This window comes from Erithacus rubecula (assembly GCF_903797595.1).
Source record: "Erithacus rubecula genome assembly, chromosome: 27".
NCBI classification, from domain to species: Eukaryota; Metazoa; Chordata; class Aves; order Passeriformes; family Muscicapidae; genus Erithacus; species Erithacus rubecula.
In genome coordinates this window covers 3,443,984-3,465,701 of record NC_136679.1, presented here as the reverse complement: position 1 = coordinate 3,465,701, position 21,718 = coordinate 3,443,984, and the positions used below count along the sequence as shown (strand labels likewise).

Sequence of the window (21,718 nt, the reverse complement as noted above, 5' to 3'; positions counted from 1 at the left end):
CTGGGGAAGATTGACAGCTGGGAGGAGGAGAGGAACAGAATATTTGGGAACTATGGGTGTGGCAACCAAGGGATTGACATCTAATTGGGAGGGGAAAACTTGAGGATGGAACTGTTGAGCATCCAATAAAGGGGAGAACAAATTAAGGGGAAATACGCATAACAGAGCAAACCACAACATGATACAACCAGGACAAATGACCCCAGCTGACCAAATGGCTGTTCCAGGTCATGTAGAATCAGAGAATCACTTAGGTAAAGACCTTTAAGATTAAGGGGTCCAAGCATTAACCTGGCTCTTCCAAGCTTAACACTAAACCATGTCCTCAAGTGTCACAACAAAAGATGTCTTTTAAATCCCTCCAGAGATGGTGATTCTACCACAACACTGGGCAGATATGATATCATATTCAGTAATAAAGCTGTGGGCAGTCTTCCCAGAGTAGCTGTTCTTTGGACACTGCCTGTGCATTGGCTTCTTGGTGCCAAGTGATAGCCTTGGAACCAAATGGTTTTTTCTTTTTTCTCCCATCCCTTCATAGAATGTCCTAATCTTGACACCAGAGTCTGTCACTCTCATGCTTTTCCAGTTCTCCCCCTTCCCACTGGGTGAGCAGGTCATGAGAACCACCACTCAGTGCTTAGTGCTGGTCATATCACCGCACAGATCCACAGGCAGTGCTTTTCCTCTCTGCCTTGCTCCTTCCTTGTCTCTGCCCAGGCCCTCCTAGGAAGGTTTTTGGAGAGATGAAGGCAGGAAAAGACACTGGGCACGAAGAGAGGCAGCAATTGTGGGCTGAGTAACTCAGAGATTTGTCCAGGAGCAGCTGATGGAGGGATGAACTGCTGCAGGACACAGCTGGGCACAGTGACACACATATCCCCAGAGAACTGAAGGGCAGTTGACTTGGGACCAACCAGCCCTGTCTCCCCATACCTCCCTCAGCCCCTGGCAAGCAGCAGCCCCAAAGAAGAGCCGGGAAAAGGGGCTCTTTCAGCCACCACATCAGAACAGAGGTATCTGTACCAACTGTGCCCTGGCCTGAGGGCTGTCATCAGCAGCCTGGGCTATGCCAGCAGGACTGGAACCAAGAGAGGGGTGGGAGCCATGATGCTGCTCTTCTGAGCACTGCTGCCATCCTTGTGTTGGACACAGGCTGTAATGCAAGAGCCACCAGGACCAAGTGGAGTGTTATTGGTGTGAGGTGACAAGGGTGGTGAGGAGGTCAGAACACTTGACTTAGGCCCAGGGATTGGTGAGTTAGGACATGAATGATTTGGTCAGAGACAGAAAATCATCTTTGGAGTAAAGAGGGCCAGTTAAGAAGATAGGTTCATTACGAGCCCCAAACATATGAAGAAGGATAGAAAGCAGCAATAACATGATAAAGCACATTCAACTCTCGTGTCTTAAAAGGCACTGAAACATCTCCTAAGTCTGTCAAACAGAACCATCCCTGAGCAACACCTCCCTCTCAGGGAATCTTGGGAGACTGACAACAGGGAAAGGATGACACAGAGGCGTGGGCTGGGATGCAACAGAAATTTAATGAGTGAAAAGATGAGAAAGAGGTCACCGTGAGTGCAGAAGCACCAGGGCCAGCTCAGAATCTCCATCACATGGCAGTGGCAGAGATGGCAGCAGGTGTCCGTCTGTCCATCTGATGCAGAGGGAGCAGGGCCAGCAGGTTGTCCCCAGGATGGCTGTGTGGGGTTCACAGGCCAGGGGAGCACAAGGCAGCAGGGACACAGGAGGGAAAGGAGAGAGGGCCAGAGGGCAGAGGCAGGGATGGGCTGTGCTTGCCAAGAGCCCAGGCTGGCCCCATCCTGCTGCAGGAGCTGCTGGGGTTGCTCAGCCCCTGGGGAGCAAAGAGCCGATGCTGCGTCCCCAGGGCGATTCCAGCCTGGCAGCCCCTGCCTTCCTTGCCCAGGGCCATGGCCAGCAGCTTTAGCAGGGGAGGCACCTGGTGCCACAGAGGCCACTGCCCAAGCCTGAGAGGCCAAAGCCCCCAGAGCTGATGGGCACTCCCTGAGAGCTGAGGATGCTGCCAACAGCAGCAGAGGTGGAGGATCCCACGGCGGTGTTCTGTGGGAAGGAGCTGAGGATGGGGCCAGGCAGGGTCACCACCACAGGCGAGGGCTGGATGGCCACGGTGGAGTCCTGGCACTGCCTGACACAGGGCTCATTGCAGCTGTTGGCCAGTGGGGTGGGGCCACAGGGCTGGCAGGGCCGGCACGGGGTGTAGCAGGACATGGCTTGGGGCTGGAGATGCACCTGGGAGAGACAGGGAAGAGAAGCAGACTGTGAAGGGTGTTTTAAGAGCAGCCTCACCACACCATGAGGGAGATCCTTTCTCTCAGCCCCTGTGAGCACCACCAAGAAGACCAAAGCCAGAGACAAACCCCCCAGCCCAGAGATCAGGACACACCTCAGTCTATATCCAGCCTTTCTCCACACACTCTGCCCTCTCCAATGGGAAACAGCCTCAAGACACAGCAGGGATCATGAAGGAAGGATATGATTGGAAATGCCAGAGATGTGTGAGGTGGAAGAGAAAGGAAAGGTGGAAGGGCTCAAGGAGAACCCAGACGAAGACAAGAAATGGCTCAAAACTCACCTTGTTTCCAAAAAGATGGAGCTGAAGGAGTGGATGGAGAGGGAGGAGAAGCTGCTGCTTTTATACTGCTGCTGCACTGCCCCAGGCCCACAGCCACTGCACAGGGGCAGTAATTTTCCTGCAGACTCATCTCCAAAGGAGTCTGTCCTCCCAAACGCCCCAGGCTGTGTTTTGGTTTCTGCCAACGCTGCCATTTCATTTCCTCATTGCTGACATGGCCATCAGGCCACAGAGCATCTTTTGAAGTCTTGGGGTGCAGGTCCTGAGGCTTTCCCAAGCATGATCACGTCAGCACAGGCAGAAGATGTGCCCCGTGTGCTGGAGAGGGCTGTGCAGGCACAGCATGTGGCTGTGGGGAAATATGCGGAGTGTTTTTACAAACCCCTCTGAAGAAGTAAGGTCGTGTCCTTCCCCCAGTTCAATCCCCTCCTGAGTAGCTGCAGTGCCCTGAGTGTGGGCATGCTGCATCCCTGTCCCTCCCTGTCCCTCCCTGCCCAGGCCACGAGTCACTGGGCATTGCCTCTCCAGGCAGCTTTGTCACATTGCTGCTTTGCCGAAGAAAGCTTCTCCTTGAGGGAAGACATTTCCTGGTTGATTTGGCAGACTTGTCTCCTCTCATTGCCACCTCTGGCTTTCCCCAACTGGTGCAAGCTTGTGGAAGGAGATCACTGTGCTCTCAAAACCCCTTGTTCACTCAACAAGTGAGTCCTGCACCTCTGGACTCAGGTGCCTCTCCTCTCCCCACCTGAGGGATGTGATGGTTCTTGGGATATTGCTCTCTTCCTGCCCTCTCCTCTCCCCATGTTGCACTTCAGCTGCACCTTTGCACCGGTACCTGGGGGAAACACTAAGGCGTGAATGTGAGCTGACACACAAAGTCCTGCCCAGCTTTTCAATACACACTTTCAGTGCTGAGCACACCCCAGTGCTGCCATGCAGGACAGGCTGAGAGCAGTGGCATTGAGGCTGCCTGCAGCTGTGGTGTGTGGGACAGCCCAGTGTTTGAGGATGGTTTTCCTGAAAAAGAAGTGGACCTGCTCAAAGGATTTAGGCCTGGCAGGATCCTGAAGTGCCACATCCCTGTGGGTGCTCAGGGAAGGAATGTTCTCAGAAATGCCCTGAAAACCAGCTCTCCAAATACATGGAGGGGTGCTGCACTTCCCTGCCCTGCAGACATGGAGGCAGCTGAGATGTGACCAGGAGGGAAGGGAATGCCTTCATCAGGCAAATCTGCAGGGAGAGACTCTCCCTACCTGGCAAGTCACACTCTAATTTTGGGTTGGCTGTGTGTCAGCCTTTTGGTGAGAGGCCAAGCAGCAGTGTGTGATGTCTGCAGGCCAGTCCAAGGAAGGGATGGATCCCCATCCAGCAAGGACACCTTCATCCTGGCCCTGGGAAAAAGGGATGCATGGCAGCTGTTTCATGGGTCAGGGATGCTTGCGGAACTGACTTTGGAAAAGTGGCCCATGCAGACTATGGTACAAAATGTTCAGGAAATTGGATTATGGAATGAGGAGAGAGGGAGGAATATGGTGCAATCCCAAGAGCCAGCACACCTCTCTGACAGAGGGGACAGAGAGACCTAACCCTAAAGGGCTTCTTCAGAAATCACAGGATTAGGACGAGCAAAAATCTCCTTCCACAAACCTGCTGACAACACCAGTTGGGGAAACCCAGGGGTGGCAATGAGAGGAGACAAGTCTGCCAAATCAACCAGGAAATGTCTTCCCTCAAGGAGAAGCTTTCTTCGGCAAAGCCCTTTGAGAGCAGCAATGTGACAAAGCTGCCTGGAGAGGCAATGCCCATGACTCGTGGCCTGGGCAGGGAGGGACAGGGAGGGACAGGGATGCAGCATGCCCACACTCAGGGCACTGCAGCTACTCAGGAGGGGATTGAACTGGGGGAAGGACGCGACCTTGCTTCTTCAGAGGGGTTTGTAAAAAGACTCCCCATATTTCCCCACAGCCACATGCTGTGCCTGCACAGCCCTCTCCAGCACACGGGGCACATCTTCTGCCTGTGCTGACGTGAACATGCTTGGGAAAGCCTCAGGACCTGCACCCCAAGACTTCAAAAGATGCTCTGTGGCCTGATGGCCATGTCAGCAATGAGGAAATGAATGGCAGCGTTGGCAGAAACCAAAACACAGCCTGGGGCGTTTGGGAGACAGACTCCTTTGGAGATGATCTGCAGGAAAATTACTGCCCCTGTGCAGTGGCTGTAGGCCTGGGGCAGTGCAGCAGCAGTATAAAAGCAGCAGCTTCTCCTCCCTCTCCATCCACTCCTTCAGCTCCATCTTTTTGGAAACAAGGTGAGTTTTGAGCCATTTCTTGCCTTCCTCTGGGATCTCTTTGTGCGCTTCCACCTTTCCTTTCTCTTCCACCTCACACATCTCTGGCATTTCCAATCATATCCTTCCTTCATGATCCCTGCTGTGTCTTGAGGCTGTTTCCCATTGGAGAGGGCAGATGTGTGGTGGAGAAAGGCTGGATATAGACTGAGGTGTGTCCTGATCTCTGGGCTGGAGGGGTTGTCTTTGGCTTTGGTCTTCTTGGTGGTGCTCATAGGGGCTGAGAGAAAAGATCTCCATAATGGTGTGGTGAGGCTGCTCTTCAAACACCCCTGACAGTCTGCTTCTCTTCCCTGTCTCTCCCAGGTGCATTTCCAGCCCCAAGCCATGTCCTGCTACACCCCGTGCCGGCCCTGCCAGCCCTGTGGCCCCACCCCACTGGCCAACAGCTGCAATGAGCCCTGTGTCAGGCAGTGCCAGGACTCCACCGTGGCCATCCAGCCCTCGCCTGTGGTGGTGACCCTGCCTGGCCCCATCCTCAGTTCCTTCCCACAGAACACTGCTGTGGGATCCTCCACCTCTGCTGCCGTTGGCAGCATCCTCAGCTCTCAGGGAGTGCCCATCAGCTCTGGGGGCTTTGGCCTCTCAGGCTTGGGCAGTGGCCTCTGTGGCACCAGGTGCCTCCCCTGCTAAAGCTGCTCCCTGCACTGTGGCCTCCACCTGGATTCCCCCTGTTTTCCCTCTTTTGACTCATTAAATTGTGCTGCATCCCAGCCTTACCTCTGTGTCCTCCTTTGTCCTGCAGACACTCTGTCAGGGCAGAGCTGTTGCCCCAGGGGTGTTTGTGGGAGGGGGTTGTTGGGGCTGGTGTTGCACAGGCTGGCATTGGGTGTGCTCAGTGTGCCCTGAGTGCCCCTCTGGGTTCTGAGTTTGTCTGCCTCTTTGGGTCAGCACAGAATTTCCCTACATTGTCCAGGAACAAACATCCACTCTGTTTGCACTTCTTTTCCTTTTCTTTACTCAGCTCAACACTGTGACACAAATACTCAGCAGTGAATGTGTGTCTGAGCAGACAGATTGCTGGATTCCCATCAGACTCCAGCAGATCCCATCCTGTCACAGGATATTCTCAGGGAGGGACAGAGTGCATGGGGCTGCCTGCTCACAGACCCCCTTGTGATCATGGGTCACAGAATGGGGTCTGGGAGGAAGAGACCATTGAGTTTATCTCGTCCAACCCTGTTGCCATGTGCCTGATATCCTTCACTGCATCACATCAGGTTTGAGCAAACCTGGCTTGAACCCTTCCCAAGATGGGACACCCCATCATTCTCTAGGCAACATTTCCCAGTGTCTTATCACACTCATCACAGTAAAAGTCTTCCTTATGTCCCATATGGATTTATCCTATTTCAGTTGAAAACTCTTGATCCTTGTCCAGTTATTGCAGGCCTTGAGAAAACATCTCTCTCCAACTTCATCATTCATCCCCTTTTCATATCAAAAGGCTGCAATAATGTTTCCCCAGAGCCTGCTCTTCTCCTGCCTCAAAAGGCTCAATTCCCTCCAGCCTTTCTCTGTAAAAGGGACAATGCATCCCTGTGATCATGTTTGCAGCCCTTGTCTGGAGCTGCTCTAACAGGTCCATGCCTTCTTTGAGTTGACGGCTCCAGACTGGATTCAGGACTGCAGGTGAGGTCTAACCAGAGCAGAGAAGAAGTGGAGAATCCTCTCCTTTTCCCTGCTGGCCATGTTTCTGTTTGTGCAGCCTTGGCTCTGATGGAATTTCTATGCTGCCAACACACTTTGCTGGCTCATGTCCAGTTTTCAATCCTCAGTGTCCTCATGTCTTCCTTAAAGTTCTGCTCTCAGTCATTTCTTCTCCCAGGATGTTCTGATATTGTGGATTTCCAGAATGCAATGTTCCTGGGGGAGTTTCTGGAGACAGGGAGGCAGGGAGAGGCATCAGGAGTGGGCTTGGTTCTCACAGGGCTGTGCAGGATCATCTGAGGGCAGGGAGTGGCTGAACTTGGGCAGGATACAGCTGGGCACAGTGACACATGTCCATGCAGAGCCCAGATTTGAAGCTGACTTGTAGTAGCCAACCCTGTCACATCCTTCATTCTCTGAAAAGTAGTGCCCAAATAAGGTGCTTTTGTGGTAACACCATCAAAGCAGGAGGGACTGCCAGGAGTGTTCCTGGACATCAAGAACTATAATTGACATCCTGGGCTATCAGAGCATGACTACCAACAGGATAATGATGGGTGCAAAGATCTCACTCTGCTCAGAACTCCCCAGATGGCAGCAAGCATGCTGTGCTGCCTGTTGGACTGTAACACAGAAAGATCTCCAGCAAGGGAAGTGAAATACACAAAGATTGACCAGAGTGGTGAGTGAGGTGGGACATTTACTTGTGGACAGGAGGCTGAGGACAACAGAGAAGAGAAGGCTTTGATGGGAGAACTGAAAGTGTTCTTGGAATATTTGAATGGTATCAGGTAGAGAGAGGCAGATTAATTTAGGAAGGTGACATCTAATATGAGTAATCAATGCTGTGTTAACATGCTGAATGTGCTGTTGACAACCATGGCAATAACTCTTTGAGCAAAGTCCTGCAAGGCTGGAGGAGAAACTCCTGCCCTCACAGGCTGGGGCTGTGTGGCAGCTGAAGAGCTTTGCAGTACAGAAAGGGGGTCCTGCAGGTCATCAGGACACAGCCCTGGGGCTTTGTGGAGCTGGCACCTGACAGCATCCCAGGGCTGCACTAAGAAGGGCTTTGCTCTTCACCTGGAATGTGACCCCTCTCCTCTGCCCACAGTGGCCACAGAGAGCAGCTGCCCAGCACAGGAGAGGCACAGTCATAGTGGTGCAGGTCCAACAAAGGGACTCATGAGCTGACTGGGACAGGAGGGGCTGCTTGAGGTGGGGCTGTCCACCCCAGAGGAGAGGGGGCATCTGGGCACACTGCTCAGCCATGGCTAAAGGAGCTGTGGCAGGAGTCCAGAACACAGAGCCAGGCTCTCCTGAGCCTTCTCCAGAGAATGGACAAGAGGAAATAGGCACACTGGAAATACAGGGAATTTAGGGAAACATAAGAAAAGAAGTGGTTAGTGTGAGGGTGATAAGGAATTTGCTTGTGTTTGACACAGGATTGTTCACCTTGTAGAAATTCAGGGACTTGGCCCTGAGCATCCTCCAAGAGCTGATCATGCTGTGTAGAGGGGCTGTTGGACTAGTGGTGATCTCCAGGGGTTCCTTCTAATCTCATGGAGTCTGTCATGGGAAAAAAACAGTGATGCACAGCTCAGAGAAGGAAGAACTGGATTGAACACTGGAATCAAAGGCAGCCTTGGCTGTCACAGCAACCAAGAAGGCAGTGTCAAGGGACGAAATGAGTGGCAATGTGCAGACCCCAGACATCAAAAATCTTACAACCCAATCAGGCATCAGGCACTTGGATAGCATGGGGCACCTGTGAAGAGTAAAGAGGTCAGAACAGCTGGCAGCACCTTAGGCATCCTGTGGTCAAGGATTAAGAATGGGCCAGGAAAAACACAGGAAAAGAAGAGGAGATTTGTGAGCACAGGGGATGTGCTCAAGAGGGCCCTGGATCACAGAACCAGGCTACACCAAGGAGTGCTGCACTGCCCGGCCTGCAGACATGGAGGCAGCTGGGACATGACCAGTGAGGGAAGGGAATGCCTTTGGCAGGCAAATCTGCAGGGAGAGACTTTCCTACCAGTGAGGATTCACACTAATTTTGGGTTGGCCCTGTGTCAGCCTTTTGGTGTGAGGCCAAGCCAGCAGTGGTGTGACGTCTGCAGGTTTTGCTCCAAACCAGGATGAGTTCCCCTCTGCACAGAGGAAACATCTCCAAATATCTGGGCTGTAGCCAAGCCCAGAGCAGCCACTACACACCTTGCCCTCAGCAGGACCTTGCTGTCTGCAAAAGAGGGTGGAAATCAGTGTTACCATTTTTCCCCTGGGCCCATGATCCCTTCCTTCCAGAGGTGCCTCTAGCACATCTGCCTGTACTGGTGTATCCCTGCTGGGAAATCCTTCAGTCTTTCATCTCCATACTTGAAAGGATACTTGGAAAACTAATGGTCATGTCAGGAATGAGGAAAATAAATGGCAATGTTGATGGAAATAAAAGCACAACTTGTGGCATTAGGGAGGATATTTTGCTTTGGAGGTGAGTCTGTAGGAAAATTACTAACCTTGTGCAGTGACTGTGGGCCTGAGGCAGTGCAAAGGCAATATAAGAGAGAGCTCATCCTCACTCTCTCATCCACTGCTCTTGCCTCAGTCTGCTTGGGATCAAGGTGAGTTGGGTCCTCTCTCTCCTCCTCTCCTCTCCCTCTCCTCCCTCTCCTCTCCCTCTCCTCTCCTCTCCTCTCCTCTCCTCTCCTCTCCTCTCCTCTCCTCTCCTCTCCTCTCCTCTCCTCTCCTCTCCTCTCCTCCTCCTCTCCTCTCCTCTCCTCTCCTCTCCTCTCCTCTCCTCTCCTCTCCTCTCCTCTCCTCTCCCTCTCCTCTCCTCGTCCTCTCCTCTCCTCTCCTCTCCTCTCCTACTCCTCTCCTCTCCTCTCTCTCCTCTCCTCTCCTCTCCTCTCCTCTCGCCTCCTCCTCTCCTCTCCTCTCCTCTCCTCTCCTCTCCTCTCCCTCTCCGCTCCTCTCCTCTCCTCTCCTCTCCTCTCCTCTCCGCTCTCTTACCTCTCCTCTCCATCACTCCTCCGCCTCGTCCTCTCCATCTCCCTCGCCTCTCCCTCCTCTCCTCTCCTCTCCTCTCCTCTCCTCTCCTCTCCTCTCCTCTCCTTCCTTGTCCTCCTCCTATTTTTCAGTGCATACCTGTCACTTGGCCCTGTGCTGCATCATGGCCCTACTCTCTGTGTCAGGTGATGTGTGAGAGATAGCCATATGAAGGGAGGCTGTGGCTTTGCTGAAGTGAGTGATGGTCCAGGCAGGAACCTTCTGAGACTGGTTGCTGTTGGCAGGGAATTTGTGGGCTAAAAGTGAGGAAAAACCTGTGGGCATCATTGCATCTCCTGCTCTTGTCTCCATCTTGGCTTGAGTCATGGTGACAGCTTGCTCTTCAAGCACCTCTCATGATCTGCTGCTCAATGTCCTCTGTGCCAGGTGCATCTCCAGCCCCAAGCCATGTCCTGCTACACCCCGTGCCGGCCCTGCCAGCCCTGTGGCCCCACCCCACTGGCCAACAGCTGCAATGAGCCCTGTGTCAGGCAGTGCCAGGACTCCCACGTGGCCATCCAGCCCTCGCCTGTGGTGGTGACCCTGCCTGGCCCCATCCTCAGCTCCTTCCCACAGAACACCGTGGTGGGATCCTCCACCTCTGCTGCTGTTGGCAACATCCTCAGCTCTCAGGGAGTGCCCATCAGCTCTGGGGGCTTTGGCCTCTCAGGCTTGGGCAGTGGCCTCTGTGGCACCAGGTGCCTCCCCTGCTGAAGCTGCTGGCCATGGCCCTGGGCAAGGAAGGCAGGGGCTGCCAGGCTGGAATCGCCCTGGGGACGCAGCATCGGCTCTTTGCTCCCCAGGGGCTGAGCAACCCCAGCAGCTCCTGCAGCAGGATGGGGCCAGCCTGGGCTCTTGGCAAGCACAGCCCATCCATGCCTCTGCTCTCTGGCCCTCTCTCCTTTCCCTCCTGTGTCCCTGCTGCCTTGTGCTCCCCTGGCCTGTGAACCCCACACAGCCATCCTGGGGACAACCTGCTGGCCCTGCTCCCTCTGCATCAGATGGACAGATGGACACCTGCTGGGGCACAGATTCCCTTCTGTCCCTCATGCTCTTTGCACTCGGACCTCCAGACAGGACAACATAATTTCTGTGTTTTGTCTCATTAAATTTCTGTTGCATCCCAGCCCATGTGTCTGTGTCATTCTTTCCTCAGCAGGTTCTTTCTCAATATGCCCAGGGCAAAAGAGGTTTTTAAGGGCTGTTTTTGTGAGAGTTAACTTGGGATGAATATTCAGTGATGGATAACAGCATTTTATAAGTTCTACACAAAATGGACTTCAATTTCACCAAATAACCCTTCTACTGGTTCTTTACAGTTGGAGCTAGAATGTTGCTGATAACACAAAATATTTTGGGTTTTCCTGGGCAGTGCTTACCCATCATCAAGCCTGTGCCTCCACCCTCCTCTGCAAGAGGCCATGGATGTGGTGGAAGTGGTCAAGAGGTTGGGAGAGGACAGCTAGGCTGCCTGACCCACACTGACCAAAGGGACATTTGATACCATGTGACATGACAGCAAAAAATGTTCTCTCAGCAAAAAATGCTGAGAGAAATAAGGAGGAGTGTGGCAGGGGATCATTTATTAACAGATGGTTTGTCAAGGAAGAAACTACTAAGTGTGCTGTGTCCCTGTTTCCCAGGAGAGCCTGGACATTGCCAGTTGATAGAAGGTCATAATAAAAAAACCCTTTTTTAATTTTTCTGTGTTTTTGCAGTCTTTCTGTGCTTCTCTTCATTAAACTGCCTTTATCTCAACACACAGTACTTTAATTTTATCTTCCCCCACCATACTCTCTGAGGAGAGGGAGTGAGTGAACATTTTGATGGGCACCTGAGGGAAGGGAAGATGAGACTGCTGGAGGAACTGTCTTGTGTGGGGGATGAGCAAATAGACCTCTCTATTCTCATCCATGAGTGATGCAGGTTGTTCTGTTGTGCAGGCTCACAAAGCCCTTTTTCATCTTAGTGTGAGGTGTTTAAAAATACTAATTAACTCTATTGACTTAATGTGGTGTTTGAGGTATCTGGTGTCAGGGTGGTGTAAGAAGAGAGAATTTTTTGATGTGGCAACAGTGAAACTTGTCTTGAGGTGGCTGGTGGCAGTTTTAACACACCTTTGCAGCTTGACCAGTACTATCAGAGGACAGGGGTCCAGACAGGGCCCAAATCACTTCTGAGAATGTCACCAGTGAGTCATGCATCTGAACTACATTTAAGAACACAGTAGTTGATGCAGACACCCAAATCACTCATGAGAACACCAGGGCTGAGATAGGGACCCAAACAACACCTCTGGTAATTGTCCTAGTACTGGGAAAAATTGTGAACAAGGAGGTGAATGGGACCATCTCACTGGTGGATTGAGGGAAGGGGAGAAAGGGTCTGGTCAGGAATCCAGTCCTTCAGCAAAGAGGATGCCCTCTGTGTGGGACAGCATCTTCCTGGCTCTGAAAGTTTAGGGAAAATCTCTCTCCCTGTCCTCAGAGGCTGGCACCTCAGCTGGGAGGGGCAATGGAACAGTGACCCATGGAGCCTGTCCTCTCCCACTAAGGTCACTGGGAAAGAGGGGTCAGGCTTGCACTGGGTGGGCCCCTCTGGTTCTTCCTGCATGGACTGAGGGAGGATGGAGAGGGTGGGGTGGTGAGAGCCTGCCCTGAGGTTGGTGTACATTAACTGAGGGGGGAAGATGGCTGAAAGAAATCTGTCAGTCTTCTTGCAGAAGCATTTGAAAGAACAATTCCAATTCTTCTGGAAGGTGAGTTGCCCATGAAATGAAGCCAAGGTGAAGACCTGCACAGGAGATGTTTTTCTTGGGAGTGAAATGGCAGGTGGGGTGTTGTGTTAATTATATGTTAATAATTATGTTTCCAGCACTTGGTAGTCAGACAAGGCTGAACTACCATGACAATGATTGTTTGCTGCCTCTTCTATGGACACTGGACACCAGTGATGAGGAGAGCAGTGCCCTGGCAGAGTTAGGGGTGCTGAGCCTTCAACAGTCACAAAAGGAAAGGAGGATGGAGCACAGTGCATTGGGTCCCCTTTGGGTGCTCTGATTTGGAGGTTTGGAGGTTACCCATGACCTCCAAAGGTAATGGGAGGCAAGACAAACAGAAGAGAGGTGAGGACATGAGAGGAGAGAGGTGAAGTAACAATTCCTCCTTCTCTGGCTGCCACTGTGCCAGAGGAGGAGAATTAAGTGGGACATGCCCTCCCAATGGTTTAGCTGAATTGATGAAAGGGCTGTGCCATGCCATATAACATGCTCAGCAAAAAACCTGTAGACAGTCTCTCCAAAGCAGCTGTTCTTCAGAGCCTGCCTGGGCATTGGTCTGCTGGTGCAAGGTGGTGGGTGGTTGCATTTGTACAATTTGTGGTTTTTTTCTCTTTTGTTCCTTTGCTTTCCAAACAGCCCTTATCTTGACCTGAGGGTATTTCACTCTCTTGCTTCTCCAGTTCTTGGTTCTGTGACAGTTGAGAGAATATGAATGGCCAGTGCGAACTTGCTGACCAAGGTCAACACACCACACGGACCCACAGGCAGCTCTTGTTCCTCTCACCTGTCTGTGGCTGGGGCTTCCTGGAAAAATATATTGAGAGATGGATGCAGGGAGAAACTTAGGGTAGGAATGGCCAATTGTATAAGGTCCAACTAGAAGAAAAGCTGGGTCCAGCCCTTAGGTGATAACAATCCCCTGCATCACTACAATTTTGGGGCAGAATGGCTGGAAAGCTACCTGGGGGAAAGGACCTGGGGGTGCTGGTTAACATGAGCCCAGACTCCATCAAAATTGCTGGGGTGGTCAACAGGCTGAACCTGGGATGTTTATTGCATAAGAACCACACTGTGCACACTGAATGCTTTTATCAGGGATTAGAGCTTGTCTTTGCATTTCTTTGAATACATTTTTGCAGTCAGACACTATCACTGGCAATCCTTGAATTGTAACCAGTCACAATTTTATATTATGAAGAGTATTATTCCATAAAATGTCAGTGTCAGTCCTTCACTGGTGTTTGCAGTCTCCAGCAGCTGGGACCTTACTTGACCACAGTGGAAGACCCACAAACGTTTCAAAAAATGGGAAGACCTGCTGAGGGTTTTCCTGAGGCTGATGGTGTTTCCCTGACTGAGTCAGTTGAGCTGCTCTCAGGTCCAGCAGGATGGCTCAGTGCAGGGTCCCCCTAAATGGGCACTGACAGAGTGGTTGGGCACAAGGGTCTCAGCTTTCCTGGGGCACTGACAGACAAATTAAACACTAAGGGTCAAGGAAATATCCCTTTTTTCATGTGATAGCATCTCTGATGCAGCTCTGTAAATGTGGTAATTTCACCAGTTAATTAGTGGCTTGTCTTCATTTTCTTCTCTCTTCACTCAGAGTCAGTATTAAAAACATGAAGGAGATGAATTTCTCATGTTGAGGCTTGGTTCTTTATTAAATCTTATCTAAAGTACAGAGAGTTCAGTAATACTTCTAGCCACCAGCTAAAAGCAAGCAAATGGAGGTGAATTTAGCTAGTTACAAGGTCTTTTGAAGCTGAACAGTTTAAGAAAGAACTAACACCTATATTATTTATACTTTTGATTCAATAACCAAACTCTTGTGACCCTCAGTGTGACACTAACTGTCCAGCCAGAAACTACTACCTGTAATCATGAAGAAGAAGGAAGAAGACAGAAAGGGAGAATACCCAAAATCTTCCATCTTGTCCCATACCTATTACTGTATTCTAAAACCTTCAAATTCTAAACCCTTCACCATGTGAAATCACACTTCTGATTAACTATACACCCATGATTTTAACTCCATCACTCAAATTTGGAAGCTTCTCCAAGGCCTCAGGTCAAAAGCGGTGTTCTCCAGGGGGTCAGTGTCAGAAAACAAAGAAAGCTCAAAAATCCTAGGTTTCTGGTATCCAACGGAGTTTTAATAACTGAAATTTGTTGAATCATTCCATCCAACCCAAGATAGGTAGAGAAGTTTGAAAAACAGAGGATCACGCTTTAGGCATAGTAAAAGCAATCCTGTGATAATGGTCCCCACACAAGCAGACCCAATAAATCCCCTGGTCATTTGGTGAGGGCATATACAGGGGAAATGATGACAAAAGGCAAGAGCTAAAATGCAGCATAATTTTAATGAGTCAAAAGATGAAAACTAGGTAAATCTGAGTCAAAGTAGTACCAGAGGCAGGTAGGAGTCTGCACCAAATAACTGTGATGGAGATCTCAGGAGCTGTCCATCTGTCCATCTGATGCAGAGGGAGCAGGGCCAGCAGGTTGTCCCCAGGATGGCTGTGTGGGGTTCACAGGCCAGGGGAGCACAAGGCAGCAGGGACACAGGAGGGAAAGGAGAGAGGGGCAGAGGGCAGAGGCAGGGATGGGCTGTGCTTGCCAAGAGCCCAGGCTGGCCCCATCCTGCTGCAGGAGCTGCTGGGGTTGCTCAGCCCCTGGGGAGCAAAGAGCCGATGCTGCGTCCCCAGGGCGATTCCAGCCTGGCAGCCCCTGCCTTCCTTGCCCAGGGCCATGGCCAGCAGCTTCAGCAGGGGAGGCACCTGGTGCCACAGAGGCCACTGCCCAAGCCTGAGAGGCCAAAGCCCCCAGAGCTGATGGGCACTCCCTGAGAGCTGAGGATGTTGCCAACAGCAGCAGAGGTGGAGGATCCCACCACGGTGTTCTGTGGGAAGGAGCTGAGGATGGGGCCAGGCAGGGTCACCACCACAGGTGAGGGCTGGATGGCCACGGTGGAGTCCTGGCACTGCCTGACACAGGGCTCATTGCAGCTGTTGGCCAGTGGGGTGGGGCCACAGGGCTGGCAGGGCCGGCACGGGGTGTAGCAGGACATGGCTTGGGGCTGGAGATGCACCTGGGAGACAGGGAAGAGGGAAACAGAACAGAAACTGGATGAAGAGCCATCTTTCACCCCACTAAAAGTGAGATAAGTCACAAGTTGGAGAAAAGAGCTGGGGACTTTGCAGTGAGATCCACAGGTATCACCTTCCTTTCTCCCCAGAAGAACCCTCTGGACAGCAACCAAGCTGAAAGAGGTTCCTTCCTGGTCCATAGCTCATGAGACACTTAACCAAGTGTCAGCCTCTGGTGATGACAGAACTTCCCCCCCTTCCCTCTCCCGTAATAGCAGTTCCAAGACCCCATGTAGGACTGGTACAGGTATGAGCTGAGCTGCATTGGAGGAATAAGAAGCGAAAGAGGATAAAAAGCTTCAGACTCACCTTGTACTGAAGGAGATGGAGGCAAGAGAAGTGGATGAGAGAGTGAGAAGAAGGACCTGCTTTTATACTGCTCTTGCACTGCCCCGGGCCCACAGACATTGCATGACAGCAGTAATTTTCCAACAGACTCATCTCAAAAACAAAATATTCTACCTAGTGGCACAGGTTGTGTTTTGGTTTCTGTCAACCTGTGCTGCCATTTCATTTCCTCATTTTCAACATTCCTGCTCTGCTTTCATGTGCTGAGATGAGGTGCCCAAGGATATCCTGAGTGATGCTGTGTCACTGAAGGCAGAAGATGTGTTGGAAGTGTTGATGTTGCTGGAAGTTTATTGATCCCCATGAACACAGGGGATTTTGGCTTGGAGCAGTGAAATGCAATTGTATGCAGGTCCCCTTGCAGCAAGAAGTTTCAGCTCTGTTCCTATTACTGAGTTTTTCTCTGGGGAAAATGTTTGCCAGTTTGTCTGAGTATGCAGAACTAAGGACAACCAAAGCCTACCTGGGTTTGAAGCAGGCAAAATATGTGACCGACACAAGAAATCCTCTAGGGATTCTTGACCTTGGTTTTTATCAGTAGGAATTTCTGTCAAGAGATTGGGCTCCTTGGAAAGGCATCAGCAGGAAAGGCTTACCTGCACTAGGGCAGGCTCAGGTGTGGGAACATATTAACATATGGACTGAGATGAGTGTGTGTGAAGTGGGATCTTTGGTGTCTGGTTGCCCTCAACTCCCTTTGAAAGGCTCAGCACTCACAGAATACATCTCAGGACTGCAAGAAAGCCAATGGACTTCTTGTCTTCAAGAAGGCTGTGAAGAAGGAGCCATGTCAGTCAGCCTCACCTCAATCCCTACAAAAGTAATGGAGCAAATCAACCTGGAAGCAATTTGTCAGGATAAGAGAGAGTCTGTGAGGAGGTCAACATGGATTTCTGGAGGTTGACAAATTTCTTTACTTTGTGTGATTTTGTGCCTAGCTCTGCTGGGTGAGGGAAGTTCAACAAATCTAACTAATCTAACTTAGGCCTTTGGTGATGTTGCCTGTAACAATCCTTAGAGACAAACTGACAAAATACCAGATGGGGAAGGGGGTAGTACAGAGGACTGAAATCTGTGAAAACTGTTGTTCTCCACGGGTTGGGATGAGGGGCACAAAGTCCAGCTGGCAGACACCCCAGACTGGGACCAGCACTGTTTAATTCCTTTATCCAAGGTCCGGCACTGGGGGAAGAAAAATCTCCTCCCTACTACAGGCTGGAGTTGATTTGCTGCCAAAGAGCTTCGCAGCAAAGGACAGGATTTCTGAAGGGCACCATGAGACAGCCCTGGGCCCTTGTGGAAATAGCATCTGACAATATCCTGGGCTGCTTAGGAAGGAGGTGTCTCTCAGATGATAGAAGGTAATCTCAGAAGTCTGGAGGTAGAGGAGACAATGCCCCTCTCAGTCTTCACCTGCAAAGGTCTCCCAGGCTGCTGTATCCCCTAAAAGAGTTCTGAGAAGGTGGGGGAGCATTTCCCAGCAGTGAAGAGGTGTCAGAAAAAAAACAGGAGTCAACCAGAGAAGCCTGCCAATGCATCCTGGGTCATGGCTTCTATAAAGCAAGTTACCTGGAGAACTTGGTGACAGGAGCCCTCTGGCATTCAAGAAAGATAAATGTCAAGATCTGCACTTGGAAATGAAAAGCTTCTTCCAGGAGTATGGGTTGGACACTGAACTATGCTACGGTCTTAGAGCCCTCAGCTCTATTTTCTCTTGTGAGAGAAGATGTGCTTTGGGGAGAGACTTGGAGGATGGGGTGGATGCACAAGCCTCATCCTCTTGGCCAAAGTGAGTGTGCTGTATTGAGGAGCTCCCCTGAATGCTCAGTGGAGGGACAGAAAGCGTTGCAGAAAACATCTCCCCACTGGTTGGAGCTCATCAATGAGCCTGTGCATTGAGTATTCTCTTCGTATTTTTGCTTCAGCATATCTTGTTTCCCATGCCCAAAAAGACTCATTTGGAGAGAAATCCAGCACCTTTGGGGAAGCAGGAACCTCTCAAACTCCCTAGTAAATAAGGGTTATCAGTGATAACCCCTGCAGTGCTATGTATCTGAGAACACTGAGGGAGGTGATGTGCTCAGGAGGGCCCTGGGTGCAAAGCCAATCCCTCAAATGACGTCAAGGAGTGCTGCACTTCCCTGCCCTGCAGACATGGAGGCAGCTGGGACGCATCCCAGGAGGGAAGAGAATGCCTTCAGTAGGCAAATCTGCAGGGAGAGACTCTCCCTACCTGGCAAGTCACACTCTAATTTTGGGTTGGCTGTATGTCAGCCTTTTGGTGTGAGGTCAACCAGCAGGGTGTGCTGTCTGTAGACCCATGTCCCTTGCAGGGACACAATTGCCCTCCAGCAAGGGCAGCTCCATCCATAACCCAGGAAAGCTGGTGCAAGCACTGGGCTGTAACCGAGTACACAGCTTCAGGCAGCCACAACAGCCACTGCTGTCAGCAAAACCTTCTTGCCAACACTCTCACAGCTTCAGGGGCTCACAGGACAGTCAACATGTTTTGGAAAAGTCTCTCCTGCTGGTCAGGGTTTAAGGCATGCAGTCAAAGTTCATGGCACTGTGAGGAGAATGGCACAAACAAGGTGCTGTGCCAAGCCCATACATCCCTCATGTATCATCAGAACTGTGATCATGGTCCTTAGAAAGGATGGTGTTTTCTTTCTTCATGGTGACTTTAAGCAGTGATATGAGAGCCCCAGAGACTGCCATGAGAGGGGATGACTCTTCCAAGTAAATGTGTAAAGAATTGAGGGAGAAGGATAAGTCATGTCATTAGGCAAAGGAGCTTTTGTGAACCTAGGACAGACTCCTGCATTGGCAGGGAGAGAGTCAAACATTTCTGTAACGGGGTTTGAAAGCAACATGGCCAGATTTCCCAGTTCTATATCCCACATCTGCATAGACCCTCTCCTGCACTTGGGGGTACATCTTCTGGTGATAATGACATGATCCATCTTGTGAAATCATTGCATCTGCCATCCTGGAACTTGAAAGGAGCCTACATAGTATAATGGGCACGCCAGAAATGAGGAAATGTACTGGCAATGGTGATGGAAAACAAAACAGCACCTGGGGCATTAGGTGGGATATTTTGCTTTTGAGATGAGTCTGTTGGAAAATTACTACCCTCATGCAGTGACTGTGGGCCTGGGGAGGTGTTGGAGCAGTATAAAAGCTGCTCCATCTCCTCACTCTCTCATCCACTTCTCTCCTCCACACAATCTCCTTGGGAACAAGGTAAGTCTGAAGCTCTTACTTCTTTTATTCATTCTCATCATTATCCTTCAATGGGATTTTTCAGCACAAAACTCTCTTTTTTCTGTACCTGATTCTGGGATTGCTTTCTATGGGAGAGGGAAGGATGCAAAGAGACATAGAGTTTGGAGGTCAGTTTGGTGTTTCTGTGGTATGGTCTTGGAAGGGATCTCCCACAGCTTGGTTGTGTTTTGCAGGTCTCTGTTGGGCTTTGGAGAAGGAGAAGCCTGTGGATCTCCTTATAATCCTTCCAGCTCTTTGTATGGACTCATGTCTTCTCTCCCTTGTGGTGGTTACAGGCTTCTACTCACCGCTTATGTTTTCCTATCCCCTGTCTTCTGTGCCAGGTGCATCTCCAGCCCCAAGCCATGTCCTGCTACACCCCGTGCCGGCCCTGCCAGCCCTGTGGCCCCACCCCACTGGCCAACAGCTGCAATGAGCCCTGTGTCAGGCAGTGCCAGGACTCCCACGTGGCCATCCAGCCCTCGCCTGTGGTGGTGACCCTGCCTGGCCCCATCCTCAGCTCCTTCCCACAGAACACGGCCGTGGGATCCTCCACCTCTGCTGCTGTTGGCAGCATCCTCAGCTCTCAGGGAGTGCCCATCAACTCTGGGGGCTTTGGCCTCTCAGGTTTGGGCAGTGGCCTCTGTGGCAGGAGGTGCTTCCCCTGCTAAAGCTGCTGGCGATGATTCCAGGGTGTGAACCTAAGGATTCAACGAGATGATACTTCACCAGGGATGGAGCATCAGCTTGTTGCTTTCTGAGAGGCTGAGGAACCCCAGCAATCCTTGAAAAAAGACTCTTGGCAAGCACAGCCCATCCCTGCCTCTGCCCTCTGCCCTCTGCCCTCTGCCCTCTGCCCCTCTCTCCTTTCCCTCCTGTGTCCCTGCTGCCTTGTGTTCCCCTGGGCTGTGAGACCTACACATCCAGCCCAGAGAGGATCTGCTGGCTCTGCTCCCTCTGTAGGGCAGGCAGATGGACTTCTAGAGGGTTCTCAGCAACAACCATGGGGCACAATCTCTTATCTGTCTCTTGTGCTCACTGCACCATGACCATTGCTTGAAATGACCTAATTTCCCTCTCTTGACTCATTAAAATTATGCTGCATTTGAGCCATTGCCTCTGTGTCATTTGTCCTGCAGATACTCTCCCAAAATGACCAGGGAAAGAGATGTTGCTCAATCTTTTTTTCTGGGAGGAGGTGTTCGGGGATGTCTCTGAAGCAACTGGTAACACAGGCTTACATCAAGTTTGCTTAGTCAGACATTGGATTACTTTCTGCTTTCTAAATCTTGAAAAACAAGCAGCATGATGGTATTACAGATGCCAAAGGGATTCTATTGCTAAAGGCATCCATGGCAAACTTTAATCTCTGTGGATGGAAAGTTCATACAGAGCATCACTCTTTCTCTATTGCACCAGGATAACCTGGGCCGTATTTGCTGATCCTTCCTATGCCATGAAATTTCCACTTCTTTGTGATTAGAGGGTCCACTACCCACAGAAGCTGCATGCCAGAATCCCTTTTGTTATGCTTAAATGCTCCACCTGGAAACAATCCTCCCTTTTTTTTTTTTTTTTTTTGCTGTGGGATAAAAACCTCTGTAAAGACCATAAAAGTTTTTGTCACTGAACTGTTGGACTTGGTGATGACTTTAACAGTTTTTTTCAGCCCTTGGAACAGTGCAGTGGGACCAGGTCAATGTAGGCAAGTATAGTCTACAAGGAAATGTGGTCTTGGGAAATGGAAAAATAAAATTTCCACTGCAGAATCTTTTCATTACTTTGTCCCTCCTCTGAAGAGTGGCTGTTATCAGAAATAGGTTCATTGACTGGATGTGTCTGGCTGTGGAGGTGAAATAGCAACTGTGTCTGGAGCTCAACCTTTATAGAATCACCCAATACCCTGAGCTGGAAGATGCCCACAAGGATCACTGAGTCCAAATTCTGGCCCTGCACACACTACAGCCATCCCACCCTGTGTCTGATAGCATTATCCAAATGTTCCTTGGTTCTGGCAGCCTTGGGACTGTGACCATTCCCTGGGGAGTCTGTTCAGTATCTGACCACTCTCTAGGGGAAGACCCTTTTCCTGATATCCAAACTAAATCTGCCCTGACACAGCTCCAACCATTCCCTCATGTCCTGTTACTGATCACCAGGAAGAAAAGGTCAGCCCTTGCCCCTCCATTCCCCCTCATGAAGAAGCTGTGCATTGGGGTGAAGTCTCCTCTTGCTCTCCTCCAGCCTGAACAGACCAAGTGACCTAAACCTCTCAGCCTGCCCTCCAACCCTTCACCACTTTTGTGTCCCCTGCACAGGAACACCTCTCTTTTCCAGGCTTTTGCCTGGACAAGGAAGATGCCTGCACCAGGGTAGCATGGACAGCACAGAAGAAGTAACTGGTATTTTCCAATGTGTAATGGTTTAAAAAACTCAGTGGGAACAAGTTAAGGCTGTTTGACACCCCTCAGGACCCCTGAAATTCCATAGCTGAGCATACCCCTGTTGGACCTTAC

At 50.9% G+C, this 21,718-nt stretch overlaps 1 protein-coding gene and 5 pseudogenes across 6 annotated transcripts in view; 3 read left to right on the top strand and 3 right to left on the bottom strand.

The window, feature by feature from the left end:
* The window catches only part of LOC306812782 (feather keratin Cos1-1/Cos1-3/Cos2-1 pseudogene), a 30,258-nt pseudogene extending 27,527 nt beyond the window's left edge, over nt 1–2,731 (bottom strand). Inside the window, exon 1 of the transcript in view lies at nt 2,618–2,731. The product of the transcript in view is annotated as a feather keratin Cos1-1/Cos1-3/Cos2-1 pseudogene (transcript). The remainder of the gene's footprint in view (nt 1–2,617) is intronic.
* LOC306812781 (feather keratin 1 pseudogene) lies at nt 1,867–2,741 on the bottom strand (annotated as a pseudogene). Its single transcript, XR_013777857.1, has 2 exons — nt 2,618–2,741; nt 1,867–2,274 (listed from the first exon to the last, which is right to left on the bottom strand). The product of XR_013777857.1 is annotated as a feather keratin 1 pseudogene (transcript).
* Nucleotides 2,742–5,292: 2,551 nt separating this feature from the next.
* On the top strand, nt 5,293–5,670 carry LOC306812784 (feather keratin 1 pseudogene; annotated as a pseudogene). The gene has a single exon. The product of its transcript is annotated as a feather keratin 1 pseudogene (transcript).
* A 4,397-nt stretch (nt 5,671–10,067) lies between these two features.
* Nucleotides 10,068–10,373, top strand: LOC306812790 (feather keratin 1 pseudogene; annotated as a pseudogene). The gene has a single exon. The product of its transcript is annotated as a feather keratin 1 pseudogene (transcript).
* Nucleotides 10,374–15,121: 4,748 nt separating this feature from the next.
* Nucleotides 15,122–15,526, bottom strand: LOC306812785 (feather keratin 1 pseudogene; annotated as a pseudogene). Its single transcript has one exon. The product of its transcript is annotated as a feather keratin 1 pseudogene (transcript).
* A 2,352-nt stretch (nt 15,527–17,878) lies between these two features.
* On the top strand, nt 17,879–19,873 carry LOC306812773 (feather keratin 1-like; the record flags this gene model as incomplete). The annotated part of the gene is made up of 2 exons (XM_079327642.1): nt 17,879–19,181; nt 19,547–19,873. The coding sequence occupies exons 1-2, from the start codon at nt 19,047–19,049 to the stop codon at nt 19,871–19,873; spliced, it is 462 nt and encodes a 153-aa protein (XP_079183768.1). The 5' UTR covers nt 17,879–19,046.
* Nucleotides 19,874–21,718: the final 1,845 nt, after the last annotated feature.